This window comes from Egretta garzetta, unplaced genomic scaffold, assembly GCF_000687185.1.
Source record: "Egretta garzetta isolate BGI_Z169 unplaced genomic scaffold, ASM68718v1 scaffold30, whole genome shotgun sequence".
NCBI classification, from domain to species: Eukaryota; Metazoa; Chordata; class Aves; order Pelecaniformes; family Ardeidae; genus Egretta; species Egretta garzetta.
In genome coordinates, this window is record NW_009258383.1 from 1,120,110 (window position 1) to 1,137,153 (window position 17,044).

The window sequence follows — 17,044 nt, forward strand, 5'->3', positions numbered from 1 at the left end:
TGGGAGTGCCCGTCTGTGTCGCGCGGTTACCCGCGGAGGCGCTGGGGAAGCGCTGGGAGCGTTCACCGGTGACGCGCCTGTGTCTGATGTCAAATTATTCTGAAATCACCCATTCGTGATTCGTGAAAAGGCCATGAAGCCCATGAACTCAGTGAGTGTGTGTATATCGTGTATCACAGAATGCATCGGTACATTAAACGTGTACTTTTTTGGTACTCCAGCTTCGAAGTCTGAACACCTATCCCTGGCCCCAAGGACAGAGAAAATAGATAAGCTGTGCGGTTTTCTCTTGGGTCTGTAGGTCCAAATTCTGGAGCAGGAACGAGGGGGGGAATACCGGTGCCCCGTTGGAGCGAGGACGCCCTTCCGTGCTGGGTCCCACCAGCAGTGCCCGGTCTGAGGCCGCTCTGGTTTTGGCAGTCAGCGGGAGGAGTCCTGGCTTTGATTCACAGCCTCCTCCGGGCTGGAGGAGCTCCCTGCTGCAACCCGTGCTTTAGCCCTCTTCCGTCGCTTCAGTACCCCGGGAAGCAACAACCGCTGAAAAGGCCACCGGTTGGTCTGAGCTGGGCTGTTTATTGGCAAAATACTACCACTTCCTCATGTTGAGAGGTATTTAATCAAGTTGCAAGAGGATGAGAAATTATTTGCTGGAGTCTGTATGAAACAAATCTACTGATGGAGACCTTGCAGGGTAAACAATCTACTGTCAGAAATCTGAAAGCATAATGGTTTATTTTCGGTTTGTTAGCGTAATTTCTGAAGAACTTTATAAATTTGTGTAGGACCTTACTAATTTAATCACCCTAATTTATAGTAAACTTTTCATTAAGAGTGAGTTGCCCTTCTGTGCTTCTAAATCATCCAGTAAACAGGGCTTTCAGACAACATATATAGCATATATTTTTATTACTTCAGCACCAATTACCCTGATACTGTTAATACGTGCCAGTAACATGAAAACAAGCGCTGTGGTGTTCTATGAAATTTAACTTTCAATGGAGTTGCCAGATGAAAGAGGCAAATCATTATTTAATACCTTTGTCACGCAAGATAGCGTATATGAAGCCCACCTTTTCAGGGCAGCTGAGAAACGTAGTGAATCTGGCTAGCTTTTTGGCTTAAGAAATACCCATCTAACAAGAGTATTTGAGTAAGCGTCTGTTGATACCAAACTGTGCAGCAGTCAAATAGTTTTATTTACCAGACTTAATCACGTGCAGTGTAGGTTGTTGGAGACGCTGTGCTGAGTACATATGTTAATGTCTGGGCAAGAAGCCTTCCTAATTAAAATAGGATCTAGGTACAGTGATAAAAATATTAAAGGCTGGAAAGACTGAAAATAAGTGGCAAAGAATATAAGTGATAAGATTTGGAGAGTTATACACCGATAAGCAAAATGTCAAATAGTATATATGTATCGCCAATAGCTTAAAGATAATAGTGAAGAATTTTTAACTGCTTTAGTGAGAAAAACCCAGATAAGATTCAGACCAGTTGGTAGATAAAGACCCTAAAACTGTACAACTGTAGCTATATAGAAAAGGTAGATGTGTTTCATAAATTCGGGGGTTTTTTGCTACTTAACTCAGCATAAGTACTTAGTCACCCTCCATTTGCAGTGCTGCTTCTGAGGCTACTGGTAATGAACACTGCACTCAGTAGTTAATAATTGCAAGATTATTTAAATTAAACCACACATAAGCAAAAGAGCTGGGAGACAGATGTAACAAAGTGATGTATTTTATATGGTTTGTTGGTTAGGCATTTTGTTTGTGCTGGTGCATTTGTTTATTCAGTTTTTATCCAAGGAGAAGGAAGGCTGCAAAGGAAGACTGTTCGAGGAGATTAACGAGTACACATCTGCCTTCTGAAGGGCTACTGAGCTGTGGTAACCTTTTAAGTTACATTAGAAATGTACCAGTAAGAAATCTATGTAGAATAAATAGCTACTGATTTTGCAGATCTCAAAGAATATGTAATCCCTCTAGTGGGAAGACTGAAGCCAAGTGGCACGGCATGCTAGTACTAGTGCCTGTTTTTGAGATAATTCAATATATTTTCCTAAGAAAAGACCTAAATAAAATAATTTTGTTTAGAAAATGAAAATTATGCGTGTGATTTACATTCCAACAGCTTTTGCTGGATTCTTTGTAATACAATGTCGAGAAGGAATTCAAACTGGTGATACAATAATACAGCATTACTGCCTTAAAATCTGATCACAGGTCACATTCGCTGTATGTACCACGCTTTCTCACAGAGGCTGGCATAACCCCCCTACAAGTCACGCTTTCTGCTTGCCCCTCTTCCCTCCCTCTGCGCTGCTAAGTCTGGATACATTTAACCCTACCATGAGCTTGCACATGATGGGGAATTCAGCCCCCCTGAACTGAAAGCCTTGAGCCACGCCGTGCTGCCGCTTATGTTCCCATCTGGTGTGGTGGCTGGGAGCTCGGTGGCAGCGTGCTGGGGCGTCATGCCTTCCTGGCAAGCCGGCTGTGGAATTTGTCCTTTCCCGAACTGCAATAAAAGAAGCTAGGGAGGAGAGACGGAATTGAAGTGTAAAGTTCGAATTTCCTGAAGTGTTTACTTAGCACATCTGAGGGGATAAAAACTTGAGAATACTACTTAAGAAGGAACAGAAAATAATCTCCTTACCCTTTTAATTGCCATAACTTGAGAAGAGGCATAAATTCAGAGAGTGGAAAGGTAAATGCAGTAGAGACCTGAAGTCCTTAATACAATGCCTCACTCAGCACCCAGAATGAATGGTGCTCCACTGTTCCTCTGCTTTTTCTTCTTTTTGACACCACCCTTTCTTTTTCTACTTACTGCACATGAATTATACTCAGTTCTGCAGCCAGCTGTTTTATACAAGGATTTTCTGTAATAGCCAAGTTTTATACTGGAATCATCACACAATATACTTGCAAGGATAGGGGACAGGGGAAGGCATTTTTGTCACTTTATAGGTAAAGAGAGGATGGAGACTAAAAGTTTCTATAAATTTTGATTGCCCAGTTTGAGCTACCTAAACGTCCTCCAGCCCCATATGACTTCCAGACTTACTTTTCCCTCCTGCTCCAAACTCTTTAACAGATGCTTCAGTGGTGACCAACTCCCTTCTTTGTTTCCTCTGTGTTCAGACCTGTGGGAATTTTTCATGGCTCACTGGGCATCAGTAAGAGTATCACTGAAGGCCTAAGATGACATAACCTTAATTGTGAATGGTGCAGCTCATAAGGTTTTGGTATCGAGATTTTTGAGACTAACAATCAGCTTTTATTCAATGCAGTTCAATAACACAACTTGCCACATCCATTTCGTTATAAATATAGCAGTTTGTGCTATTTATATAGTAGTTTGTGCTATACATATTCCCCAGGCACGAGAAGCTAAAATGTATTTTTTCAGTAACAACATTAATTTCTAAGGTCTCGCAGGTTGCAGTTGGATGGTTCCCAAGATGGTCTTTAACTAAAGTTGTAATTACATTATAAAGATACCTGAAGAGAACAGTGATACATGCCTGTTACTTGGAAAAGACATTTACAGTTCTGCTTACTTTGCATATCACTTTACAACTGTCTTTATTCCTTTACCACGTACTTTATTTCAAGACCTTCAGTACTGAAAACTTGGATAATTTAAAACAGATTGATGACAACTAGAGCAAGTCATGCAAGCTCCTTTAATCCTTTGGTTGAGTAACATGGGGTTGGGATCCAGAACTGCACTGTTTTTGCCAGCCAGAAGCCAGAGTATGAAAAAGAACTGCATATAAACGATTGCGGCGCAGAACAAGTTCAGCAATAAGGCATCTGATTCCCTCTGTACAGCGCTTTTTACAATCATATGTTTCTGATAGAAATCGAAATATATATTATGCTACTTGACCTTCTGATAGGGTAGGACTCAGCTCTACTGGCTGGAAGATAAGCATGAGCTTGAAAAACTCCCGGTTGCAGATGGATAGAAAGCGCTGCCAAGCCTGATTCTTCTGAAGCAGTGTCGTGATGTATCCAGCTACAAGAAAGGGTACTCCTGGTTCCACTCCCTATTTTCTGAATGGTTTCTTTAAAAACCTGTGGCTATCTAATGAAAAATGTCCAAGTAGCCCCAGAGGCCAAGCCTGATATGCATGATCTGTGGACTAAAGAAAAAGATCCCACTTGTTTGTTCTCTCAATTAAATTTTCGGTTGCACGGTGGCTTTGTTTTCATAGTGAGCTGAAGCATGTTATTTCACCAAGTTCCCTTGGGCTAGGAATTTAGAGCACTACCTTGTTCTCAGGTAGCCTAAAACTCATTTTTGCCACTTTGTGGGTGAAAACCCTAAGCATTAGGGGTTAGGTATGCATTAATTCTGCAAGAAATTGGCACTGTGCTGTTCTCCTCACCATGTTTCACACAGAGCTCAGTTCTGCCAAGTGATCCTGTCAGAGGATTTAGGAATTATGCTCTGCTTGAGTACCAAAATGGTGGTAGGTGGGAAATAAGCTCATAGGTAGTTTGACAGCCACGGGGCAGTACTTCTGGGCAGAAAACCTGCAGGTAGAATGTAGCAATCGCATTTCAGGTGTCTAAATTCTGCGATTGTCACCCATTAGGTACCTGATGTCCCTTTGGGCTCTCACTCCTACCTCCGAGGTTTCTTGAGAATCTAGGCAGATTGCGTTTATTCTCTCCATGTTTAGTGCCTGTACTGAGCAGACATTTCTGCAGCGCTACCGGGATTCATCTTCGTTTGCTGATCTGCAATTTCCGTAACCGATGAGACTGGCAGAATTACTGGGGAAATGTCTTGGGCTGTTTTGCATATGACTCACCCAGTAGCATGCAAATAAATGACTCCAGAAAAATAAAGTTTATTTTTTATTTGCTTGTTTAAGTGCCCCACAACCAGAAATGATGCAATGGAGTTTCTAGCATTTGGGGAAATCACAAATTTCAGCACACTTGGGGTGAAAGAGATGTGCCACACCCTGCGGAGGAGCATCACTTTCCTGATCGTGATGTCTCCTCTTGGTGCCTGTTTTGGTTGCTGGTTTTGTTACTACACAGCGGGTGTGTGTTGAAAATTCCTCAGATATTGCAACACACATCCTCAAGTGGCCAACATGAGATGTATGTGCAGTTCCTGTCACAGAATGTTATCATTCTTTGGTGCACTCTTAAAGCGATACCAGTGAACACAAAATGTCTTCCTCTGGCTGTGGCTTTTGTAAATATTTTTTTCTTACATGTATAGTCCATGTTGTTTTCCTTGTTCCTCATATTTGCTTTTTTGCTCCTTTTGGTTTGGTTTTTTTATGACCTTTCTGAGTTGCTAAAGATTGAAGGAATCAGCCTATTGCTTTCCCAAAAAGTGCCCACCAGATGTCACACTGGTACTTCTAATACGGGCACATCAGCCTATGCTTGATGGCTTTCTAACCTATACCTGGGTTTTACCATACACAAATATAAGCTCAGCCAAAGGTAGGAAAGGAACCCCCCTAGGCGGGCGTCAGGTACCTGCTGCGGTAGCAGCTCCTGGGGTCTCAGTGCTGATCTCTAATAGGAGCTGTCATATTCCTGAGCTGTTCTGTGTGCCCAACTGCCTTTGTAAATATCTAGAGGTGCTTCAGGCGTTTATATATAGGTGTCCTATTGGAAAAAAAAATTAGCATAGGTTCATGCATGTATTTTTTTGAAATCCGCTCAAGTTTTTGGCTAATATCTAAATGTTTAGGTATGATAGTTCTAAATAACTAGATTGGTTAAGCAGTGTAATTTCTAACATTAGCTGTAAATCTGCCACTTAAAGTGTTCCATTTTGCCATGTTTTATATGAACTAGATCACAGGGAATGTTTCTCCTCCCTCTGTTGAGGGTAAGATTATGTGATACGGGAAGAATCTTTTTGTCCATCTAGAAAGAGTGAGCGCTATCTACGCATGAGGTCATGATTAATCAAATAAAGTCAGTAATCATTAGCCAGCTATGCATAATAATGTATTAAAACATATTTGTCTTTGATGCATGGAGCTTCATGACATGATACCATGGCTATCAGAATAGATTGTTCTTATTTCAGGTCTGTCAGATATCTTGTTCACTTTTTTGTTGTTGTCATATTGATGCTTCTTTGTCATCCAGTTCTTCTGTAGCTGAATCTTTTCATACTTTGTTAATATGTACATTATAGGCGATTCTTCCTTATTCTTTCAGTAAAATGATTAGAATTTTCAGGAAAATAAAAGTTCTGCATCACCTCTTACTAAAAATATCCACATATGTTGTTTGAAACTATGCATAGGGCTTATGAGAAAGCAAAGGGGTAAAGAGACCGGGTGGGCTCTCAGTTGCTGTACTCAGTGATTCAAAAAGTTTAGGGCTCTGTAATTAAAAAAAGCTACAGAAGTTTATTTTTTTTTTGCTGTTCTGATAACTGTATATTGTCATTTACAACAATGCGTATTTTTATACAATCTACCTGCTCCAGGGATCTTGACAGTTGCTGATAATCCCTTTTTTCCATTTGTGTTGTGCATGGTTGACATGTTACATCCAGGAATGAAGTGGCCTTGAACTAAGAGCACTCTGCAAATTTACAGCAAAGCTTTCCGATTCCCTTTGAATTTAAGCAAGAGTTAGAGCAGTCAGTTGATGGCAGCAAACACTAAACAAAAAAGGCTCTTTGAAGTTTGGAGCTGCTCTCAGATGTAGGAGCCCAGTCTGGGCAGCGTCCGTCCATGGGTGGGCTCCCATGGCTGCCTAAAGCCCTTGTGAAGCCAGCAAAGCTGTGGGTAAGCACAGTCATCTCCATGCTCTTCTGGATTAGGGTGTTTGTGTAAGTCTCTAAGGATGTTCCCGTCCTCCTTCCTTTCTTGCTTTCATCCGCAGGTTTTGTGTCTTTGTCCATTTCTGGTGTTCTTCATCACCTTTCATATTAGTTAATACCTAGTATGGCTTTCTGAGGATTTAGTTTAAGCATAATACCTCCAAATCTAAAACAGCAAAGCATTGCCAGCCTTTCACATACATGTTTCACATACATACTTCACAAAACTGATCAAAACTGGTGTTCTCATCATGTTCTAGAGTGGAGGCTAATGAAAATATTAAAGACTGGGGAAAAAACCCTAAAAGCCAGGGTCTAATAAAACCATGAACATATTCAGGGCAGAGCCAACTCCATAGTAGTTCTGACATGTAAGATGGTTATATGATAGCTCATGACCATCATTGGCTTGGATTTAAGGGGCCCCAGATCTTCACTGATACTGGGCACAGTGAGTTATACCCACATAATCCTATTTTGCACAGGAACTTAATGGTGATGCAAAGACTGAATAAGTGAACAGTCTTGTGAGGCTCTCTGCTGAAAACCTGCTTGGGAGAGGAGGTCACAGATCTCTATCTTCATGCTTGTAGAAGTGGCCAGGCTTTTTCTGTATAAGAAATAAATAAGTCTGCTTCCTCTGGAGGTTTGCTTTCCTTAAGAAGTGAGTGGGGACAGAAGGGGGTGGAGAATGAGTATGGATTAAGTGCTTTTGTTTCCCTCATGAACTCTGTTAATAAAACCAGTCAGAAAGCAATTCTCTGCAAATACTGCCCTCTTCCTTTCTGGAATAAAACATGGAGGCATGTTAAGGGGTATTGTCCTGGTCAAAAGATCTGATTTTAGAAGTTGTCTTCAATGTAGATATACATTAGGTATGAGTACTTTGTACCCAAAGAGAAGGACTTGAGTTTCTTCTGATGCAGGCGTTAGAGCTCAGGGTGTCAACAGTTGTCAGATGCCTCTGATTCGGTCTGCCTTTGAACACTTCTCTTTACCTCTTTACCTCCTTGTAAACAAGATTTTTTTTTTGTTTCCCCCTCTGGGTCTTTCCACTTACTTAATTTGTAAAATCTTTAGGTAGAAGTTCCATAATTCAAGTAATTACAGCATGAATATTCAGCAGAAGTAATCTTATTTAAGCATTTATTACATCCAGGATTGGGATTTAGGGCACATTCACAGAGTGCAGTAGCACTGCACCCAGTTCTTGCACTGTGATCCCTTTTTAGCTTGCTGCTTCTGCCATAGGTAACAGATTGAATTTAATTAGTTTATTTTGTTATTATGTATTTTCTAAAGGCTAAACATCCCTACTTAGGAAGTTGTTGTTACTGTATTTTCCACTAAATTTATTTTTACTGTTTTTCCTGGCACATCCCTGGCAGAGACAGTGTTTGGACTGATCACTGAAACTCCTCTCCAGACAGCTAAGGTGAAGATCCATGGCTCGCTATTTACACATAACTCTGTGCTTGTACGGAGTGACCTACTTAAGAAACTCTTCACTTTTTTTTTTTTTTTTTCTCGCAACCGTGTGGGGAAAGAAGCAGATGATGAAACAGCATGATCATTTTTTCATTTGTCTGTTTTTAGGAACTCTCGGAAGAATAACCAGAAGGTATGCAAGTGGTAGCGTTCACACACTCATTCCCACATTTTAAAGAATAAACACAGGTTTTGTGATGCAGCGTAACCTTCTGCATTACACAGGCAATTAACATTTCATCTAATGCTGGTGCTCCTATGCTAAACTCAGTGATTTAGGCTTGACTAAAGCGTCCACACCAGCATCTGCGTTTGATCTAACATTTGTGAGAGACAGTGAATCCGTCCATGCTAAAGAATACTCACCTGGTAACATGACGATAATTATTATCCCTGTTTTTGTCTTCAGGGCACAACCAGAAGGTTTTTAATCTAAATTTGTATGGCTTTAACTCTAAGCATTTTTGTTGTATCTTTCTCATGCTGGGATAATGATATTTGATACAGGTGCTTTGTGTCTCTAATGGTTCTAATACTTCTCCTAACCTAAGTGTTTACAGCTTATTAGTCTTCATGTTCTTTTTCTTTGGAAAGAGAAGTTGCAATGGAGCCACATATTTCGTTGTGTGTGTTCTTCGAAAATAAGTGCAAGAGCATCAAATGTCAAACACCTAAACCTGGGAAGAATCAAACAAGTTTCTTTATTCTCAGCCTCTGGGTAGAGTGCTTTAAACAGAGTTGCAGCTTTAAACCAAGTCAAAGCTGCCTAAGTATGCTGGTGGTTTTAGCTGAAGTTTATGTGATACTCCCGGTGTACTTCTCTCACACCTGCTGCTCTGTTAAACAATCCCAGAGTCGCATATGTTTGTATAGCTTGTATTTTTTTCTGCTGTTTCATTAAAGAGGTGAGCTGCTTTTTCCCACTTCTCCAGTTACTGGATTATGAAATTTCATCGTTAGAATAATGACCTGGGTATGTTTTATTGCACTCACTTCTAACTTTTTTTGCAGAAGTGAATGTATTAAATTCCTGTGGTCTGTAAATGTAAGGAATATTTCTGCGTTCTTACACCATTTTTGGTGTATTGGACTTTTCCCCAGAGTCTTCATTGTCCTTTTCACAATGTGAAACAGTATGCAGCCGCTGCCCTCTGCAGCCGTTGGGTACCTTCCCTTCCCTCTACATCTGAAAATCCCAAGACCGTGTTAGATCTTTCTCTCATCCTCCCTTTCCTACTCCCCTAGCACGTGGTTCATAACTCTTTCTGTGAATGGTTTTCAGCTGGTGCTTTCCAGGCTCCATCTCCTTGGGCTGGAAGTGTGGTGTGCAGTCTTTGCTCCTTGAAAATGACCTTCTGCAGAGCTGGATTCGGTGGTGCCGCGGCTGAAAACGCACAGTTCATCGCATTGCTTCCAGTGTATCTGTCCTCATTGCTCATAAGGATTTTCAGGGTAATACAGCTTGCACACTTCCTCAGCAATGGTTTTATGTTTGTTTAGACTTGTTATGTGTAGTGGTGGGCCTGCAAGTGATTCCTGAGAAACTCCCTAGAAACCTGCTTATGTTGTAGTTGTTCTCCATATGAATTTGCCAGAGTAGGCTACAAAAACTGTAAGCCAGCAAGTAACATGCTAGCTGTTTTCACAGCGTTATTAACAAATATTTATTAGTATTTGTCTTTTTCTGAAATTATGTTCTAGTTTGAGGTTATCCACAATCACTGTTAATATTTTTAGGTTTTTACTTTATTTAGGTTTTTTATTTTTAAAATTTAAAAAAAAGTTGTAATTGGAAATACCTTGAATCTTTCGTTGTCATCATTGAGAGACTTTAGTGTGCGGTTGTATTTCCGCATATGCAGTAGGATCAGTATGATTTATGTTTCTCCATAAATATATATATAAAGTCACACTTTTTTTTCTTACACCTGAGCTTCCTCTCTGGGGTAATATATATGTTCCATACATAGCCACCATTCTGGACACTTCAGATAAGTCATGGAAATAATAAATTATGCTGGATGAATACTACAGTTGAAAAAAAATCAGGTTATGTATATATGTTATTATATATATTGAAGTGTGGGTAATCAGCTGTCAAATTCATTTGCCAAAAGTTGTGGTGATGTTTAAATCAAGTTCAGTAGTTCTTTCAGCATATCTTTAATTCAGGAGTTTTCAGCGCGTTTTAATGGATTACCTGCCAGCAATAACAAATGGTAACTAGGATAAAACTGCATGTTGTCAGGAAGCTTAAACTTTACAGCAATCGGTATTACTGTTGGAAAATTTGTAAGGGTCTGTGAACCGAAAAATATGACAACTACTGATAATTCAGAAAGGAATTAATTCAGGCAGTGTCTACAGCCCGTGTTCTGCAGGAAGAGAGAATAGCTAATCACAAGGTTGCCTTCTGGCTCTCTAATCTGTAAAGCTTCTCGTAATTAGAGAACTATCCTCGGCTTCAGGAAACCTGTGTCCCATTCCTCTCCTTGCCTCTGACTTCCTACGTGATACTGTATGAATCACTGACACAGGGATCGTTAAAGAAACTTAGGACATGTCTGTGATGACAGTTAAGTGTGAATTTTAAGTATCAGCTTCTTTGTCAAAGAAAGGGAAGACAGCTTTGCCAGGAAACATGGGTGTTTGTTTGTTTGTTTGAAGAAGAGATGCTAGAAGGTATTCAGTGATGCTTGGGTATTCAGTATTGTCCCGAAAGTCAGCACAAGCCCCTTCGTCCCTCCCAGACTTCTGTCACTGGACAGGAGGTATCCCTCAGGCCCTGGCCAGATTATCTTAAATTGTTGGATTTATTTATCTCAACATCGCTGGGCAGTCTTGATAGTAAAACAAGACTGGAGTTTCTGCAGTGTGACTTGAGGTTTGACCTTTAGACCAATCCAATTAAAGATGGGATTTGGTTTCTAGTCTTTACTTATGGGACTGGAAAACAGAAGCTACAAGCAAAACAAACAAACCATAATCCTGTATGCATTTAACATAATTCCCTGCAATTACTTCTGCACCCATACCCTCTGATTGCTTGGGACGGTTCTGAGGGATGAAGACACTGCATCCATCCCGTCCTGGGGGTCCCAAAGCTGTGGCTCATTGCTAGCCAAGCAAGGAGGGGAAGCTTCCCCATCCCCTCCTTCCTCTCAGGGAATACCCCTCCGGCCACCTCCTCAGGTTCTTCTCACCCTGTCCAGCTCCTGCTTGTCTTCTTCACTGAGTGTTGTAGGGTTTCCTTTGGTTCAAATTTTCATGCCACATTAATGGTTTACCCTTTCTTCAGTAAGAGCCTGTGCTTGATTTTGATTCAATTATTTAACTATAAAATGAAGATGATTGTGTCTCACATTGAAACAGAGCAGTCCATTAAGCAGTCTCTGTCATGTATCTGGCCACTTGGACGCTGGCCTCTCTCCTGATTCTTTTCCCCTGGGGAAACAGTTTTTGCAGCTCTATTCACTACTGAGCCGTGTAAGTCCTGTGCCTAATGCCCGGCTGGGTTTGCTGCTGCTGCTGCTCAGCAGTGAGTGGTGTGGAGTGGCAGCTACCTTTGGGAAGGTCGTTGTAAAGGATGGGAAAATAGGCTAATTTGTACCAGTTTGGACTGGGGAAAGAAGGCTGTGGTGGGATCCTAAAACCTGGGTTGGACTCCAGGGCTGCCACGATCAAACTCTTCATTTAATTATTTAGAAGGTACTGAAATAATTGGTACCATGCAACTAAAAATGTGTGACATTTTCTGTTGTGGAGCCAGTAGGAAAGAAGAAAAACAGGTTTGTTTTTTCCTTCTTTTCTTCTTTCCTTCTTTCTTTCTTTCCTTCTTTCCTTCTTCTTTCCTTCTTTCCTTCCTTCCTTCTCTATCTTTCATTCTAATAAATTTTTTACTTTCTATCCATATACTTGTCTCCAGAATGACTCTTTCAAAATACCTCCCTCCTTCTATGCCAGCACTCAGTCATAGACAATCTGTCCCAAACATGCTTGTTTGGGGACATTCTGGTTTTTGGTGTAGCAGTGTTCAACCACTCATGTCCTGCAATGATAAGCATATTGCAATAACTTATATTTTTTCATTTTTCATTTATCTATTTTCTGCAGTTGCTAAAGAGACACTTGTAGAGACTACACTTCTCATTTTCCATAAAACTGGGGAAAAAAATTAATGGGTAATAAACTAGGAAAGGCCTCCACATGGATGTTTAATAGCTTGAGTCTACTGATCGCGGTTAAACTTTTCCTATATTAGATCTGAGCAAGTGTGAAGAAAAGCAAGCACAGTGAAGGGGCTGTATTTGAATGAATCTCAAATAATAAGCAAATATGGATGTGGAAGCAAAAAGAGACAGGAATAAAGGATGTGTTTGAAGCCTTATAAACAAAAAATTACTGCTTCTGTTTTGCAGCATTTGGAGACATTAGCTAAGTTTCATGCAATTCTCTGAGGTCTGTGCATATCCTCTCAAGATTCTACAGCGTATTTTTTTGTAGTACTGAGGTTCCTTATAAGAAAATAATATGTCGGGGGTCTAGTCTTGTCAGAGCTAATATTAATGTCAATTCTGGATTCCCAGATTTTTTTATATATATAAATAAAAATATCCTGAAGAATGTCAGCTGCCTTCAGGGAGCAAATCATTCATGCTAATGTCAGGAATTAGAGACACAAATGGAGATCCACAACAGAAGCCTGTATAATGCAGGGGAAAAAAATAGTCTCTGTAGGAGAGAGAAGCTTTCATAGTGTGTGGAAGAGAAGCTGTATTTAGGCTATTACGGGAACACCAAAGATTTATTAAATATGCTAATCACAGTATGGAAGAGCAGCCAAACATGGGTTACACAGTTCCTGTGAGTAGTGTTCATACTATTTACCAGTTCATCATTTGGACTAGTGAGTCAAACAGGCTTACCAGGGTTTGATACTCTTGTAAAATCTTGTGGCTGATAGGAGGTAACAAGGGCAAAGCTGCAAAAACCTGACATGCTGGAAAAAAGGGGCATTCTAGGCTGGGTCATGTACAGTCATGGCCTGAAGTGGGAGGTGACTGTTAGATGAGGCAGAGAAGGCTGGCAGAAGGTCGTGCCACAGAGCAAAAAGAAGTTGCAGATGTCAGGACTCGAGGTGCGGTGTGGTGGAACTGAAGGGCATCGTCAGGTCTCCGTGGTTCGAGGCCCCGCAGTATCTGAGGTGTCAGCTGCATCCTCTGGGGCCAGTGCCTGTCTGATGGCCTACCACTGTCTCAGGTAAATCTAATTCAATTAAATACTTTCTTTTCATCAATAAGTGTAATTTTTTTTCTTGAAATGGAAATTCCCTAGGTATAACAAAAAGGCAAAGGGAAGTTAAATTAGCCACATTGAGCAGGATGTAGTGGTCTAAAAATCACGTTATGCTGTAGTGCTCTCCATCAGAATAAGTCTTCCGTATGCAATGAAATCCAAGCTTAGTTGTTATCATGACAGTGTTAATGTGACCATTTATTTAAAAAGCTGTTATTTATTTTTCTAGGTGTTGACTCTGATTTAGAAGTAGATTCGAGATTCGAGAGTCAATGCTTTATTCCTGCAGGAATTCTTAGAATGGCATTATGTACATATGCACATAAAGGCTCTTCTGTGCTTCTGGGAACCATATGGAAAACACCCTTTCCAAAATTCATTTCATGATCCTTCTGATGTCCTCTCTGACGAGGCTTTGTCAGCACATAAAAAAATATTAAAATATGAAGAGCTCAGCCATGAGAAATGTATACAAGCTACCAACAGTTTTCATAGCGCTGGCTATTGTTTTCAAAATATTGCCATTGAACGCTTTTAGTTTAACTATCATGTAAGATTACTGAAGGAATTTGTTTACTCTACAACACTGAAGAAATAAATATGTAAATTTGTGAAGCAAATACTCCCCAGCTGCCCAAGAATAACAGGATATGAAATCCCTCACTTAGACTGGGAAAATAAGGGCAGCTGGAGGTCTGACTTGTTATCTGCTGAAGTCAATGAAGAGCCTGCTGCTGACTTCAGGGCTTTGGGTCGGCTCCCGGGACCTGCCGCAGGCTCCCCGTGCAAGCAGGCAGCGTTGTCGCCTCGGTTGGTACGCAGCAGGTATCAGCACTTTATTCTTGGAGTAAACAGCAAATTGCAAATCGTACCTAGCCACTTCGCGTTTTCAGCCAACCTCGGCCTGTGTTTTAGCACAGCAAAGCAACGTGGTATCCATCCCTGAAGAAGTTCTTTTCTCTTTCCTGCAGGAGCTACAGTCCTGTGCGTGTTTGAGACTATGGCGTAGTAGCGAGTGAATATCGAGGTGGTATTCAGTCAGGCCACAGTTAATGTTGCACTAATTCTCAGCATGGGTAAAGAAGACCTGGTTGGGCCTGTCCTTCTCTAACACATGGCACTCAGGAACACACAGGAGCCTGTTCGCTGAGAGGAAAGGAGGCAGAGCATTTGCAATGTCTGTGTTTCATGAAGCATTGCTGTTAAATGGGTGCTACTTGCCATGGCTGTTGCAGTTTAAACTCCAACCCATTGGTTCAGATGGTGAGAGTGAAAAGGGTGGGGTTTAGATCTCTGTCTGCATAGGCAGAACCCCCCCAAATGAATCCCTTAAAAATTAATAACCCCCCCCTAATCTGTATCTGTGTCTTGGAACTGTTACTATTTGTAATAAGATAAATCTGGAGTAGTTCTGTCACTGAGACCAGAATTTGGCCCTAAAATGGCAAATCTAAAGGATATTCACTCAGGCTTATTTTCTGCTCTTTCTGTACCTTTCTGTTCTGCCTGTATACACACACCAGCATGTACACTCTGTCCTTCTGTTCTGTTCTCCTTCTCTCTTCCTGCTGCTTCTGCCTTTCTGTCCTCTTCTTTTGGGAGCTGTAAAGAGGTGTTACAGGCATCTTCCCAACAACCTTGTCCCGTAGGCCCTTTGAGCCCATACACAATCCCTTTTGTAGTAAATGATTCCATAAAATTAACATGGAAAATCTTTGATGGAAGCTTGAAATGGAGTGACAGGTCAAGGAGAACTTCTGATTAGACCTATATAAACATACGTATATCAGTTTATGACATGCCAAGTATGATGTACGCGTGAGTTCTGGTTAGTAAGAGTACTTGGTGCCAGGATTATTTCCAAGAAATCTGGCCTCACCAATTGCTGATACATTAGACTCCTTTACCATTCTTTTGGGGATTAAGAACAGGTTATTTCTGGGCCAGAGGATGAAGTGAAGGGAGGATGTATGTCCAGAACCTAAGACGACTCCATTGTTGAGAAATGTTTTGAGAAGTATCATTCAGATAGATGTGTTTTTTTAAAAATCTGTTTGATAGTGCTTGTTTGAAGGTACAATTAGCTATACTAGTTAGCATGCTTTTACTTTCATATTTGTGAGTATTTATCCTCTGTATGGACAGGGAGGAGAACAACAGAGAGCCAAAGATAGAAAGCAATTATCTTCCTATAGAAACAAACACATTTTGCCTTTTCTTTATTCGCCAACACAAAGGAGGCTGTCAGATCCTCTGTTTCCAGTTTAACAGGAGGTCAGCATCCCAGCTGGATCCTGGTTTTCCACAACATCCTCAGCTCACTTTGATGACTAAGTGAAGACCTGCTTATGTGAGCATCCAAGGAGCAAACAGATGGGGGAAGGTGAGCCCAGGCAGCTGGCTGAAGACAGGATCCCATTTTATTCCTTGCCCCAAGGCCTTCCAACACCTTTGTGCAACAGAGCGTGCCAGCAGCTGCATCATATCAAAAGAGGTTCCCGAAAGGATAACAGAGCTCAACACTGTAAAAAATTTTCTTTATTGTGGTTAAAATATGTATATTTTCATAGAATGTCTGTAATATTGCATCCAAAGATTTATTTTTGAAAAATCAAAAATATTGTCTTCATGAGATATAACCATGACATATAATAGAGCCCTTTGATATAACAGGATTTTCCTTCAGTTTCTTTCCTTACAACCCACGGCTTACACAAAAAATCACCTCTGATATAATAGGATTTTCCTTCAGTTTCTTTCCTTACAACCCACGGCTTACACAAAAAATCACCTCTGATATAATAGGATTTTCCTTCAGTTTCTTTCCTTACAGCTCACTGCTTACACAAAAAATCACTGACCATTTTTTGCCTGTACTTGTAGAGAAGCTTAGGCTTGTGAGCCCATCTCACGTCTTTCTGGCATTTTGGTCTCTCCTCCATCCCCTTGCCACCTGAGTTTCTGGTAAAGTAGTACAAGCAATGATTCAGAAATCCTTAGCCCATACACTTTGAACGTTTCAGTTCCTGTATACAAACCAAACAAATCTCACTCAGCTATCTCTGAGGTATGAACTTAGGTCTTTTTTGGATCAGATGTTAGTGGAGGATAAACTAATGTTGGGAGGAAGAGAGATCTTCCTCATCCAGCATCCATCCTGTGACCATGCTATGGGTGCTGGTGGCTTCTGGAGGTGGAAGCAGCGTGTGCGTATGTAGGTGCATGGAGACCTGAGCCTTGATGGGCAGGACAGGGAAGAGGGGCAGAGGCCACCTAATGCCAAAGGTTACTCTGGTTCTGCCCAGACCTGGAGCAGGTTTGGAACGACAGAGGAGGGATACGGAGCACCATTTACTTTGCACACTCTCATTAGGATTGGAGGGGAATAGGTGAGGAGAGATATACTGAGCAAAAGAGAGGGCCTGTGCCTGAGTGA

General features: G+C 41.0%; 1 protein-coding gene across 1 annotated transcript in view; it reads right to left on the minus strand.

Annotated features, from left to right (window-relative positions):
* SRI (sorcin) overlaps nt 1–10,169 on the minus strand; it is a 19,001-nt gene extending 8,832 nt beyond the window's left edge. Inside the window, exon 1 of the mRNA XM_009641293.2 lies at nt 10,113–10,169. Coding sequence (XP_009639588.1) covers nt 10,113–10,169 — 57 coding nt within the window. The remainder of the gene's footprint in view (nt 1–10,112) is intronic.
* Nucleotides 10,170–17,044: the final 6,875 nt, after the last annotated feature.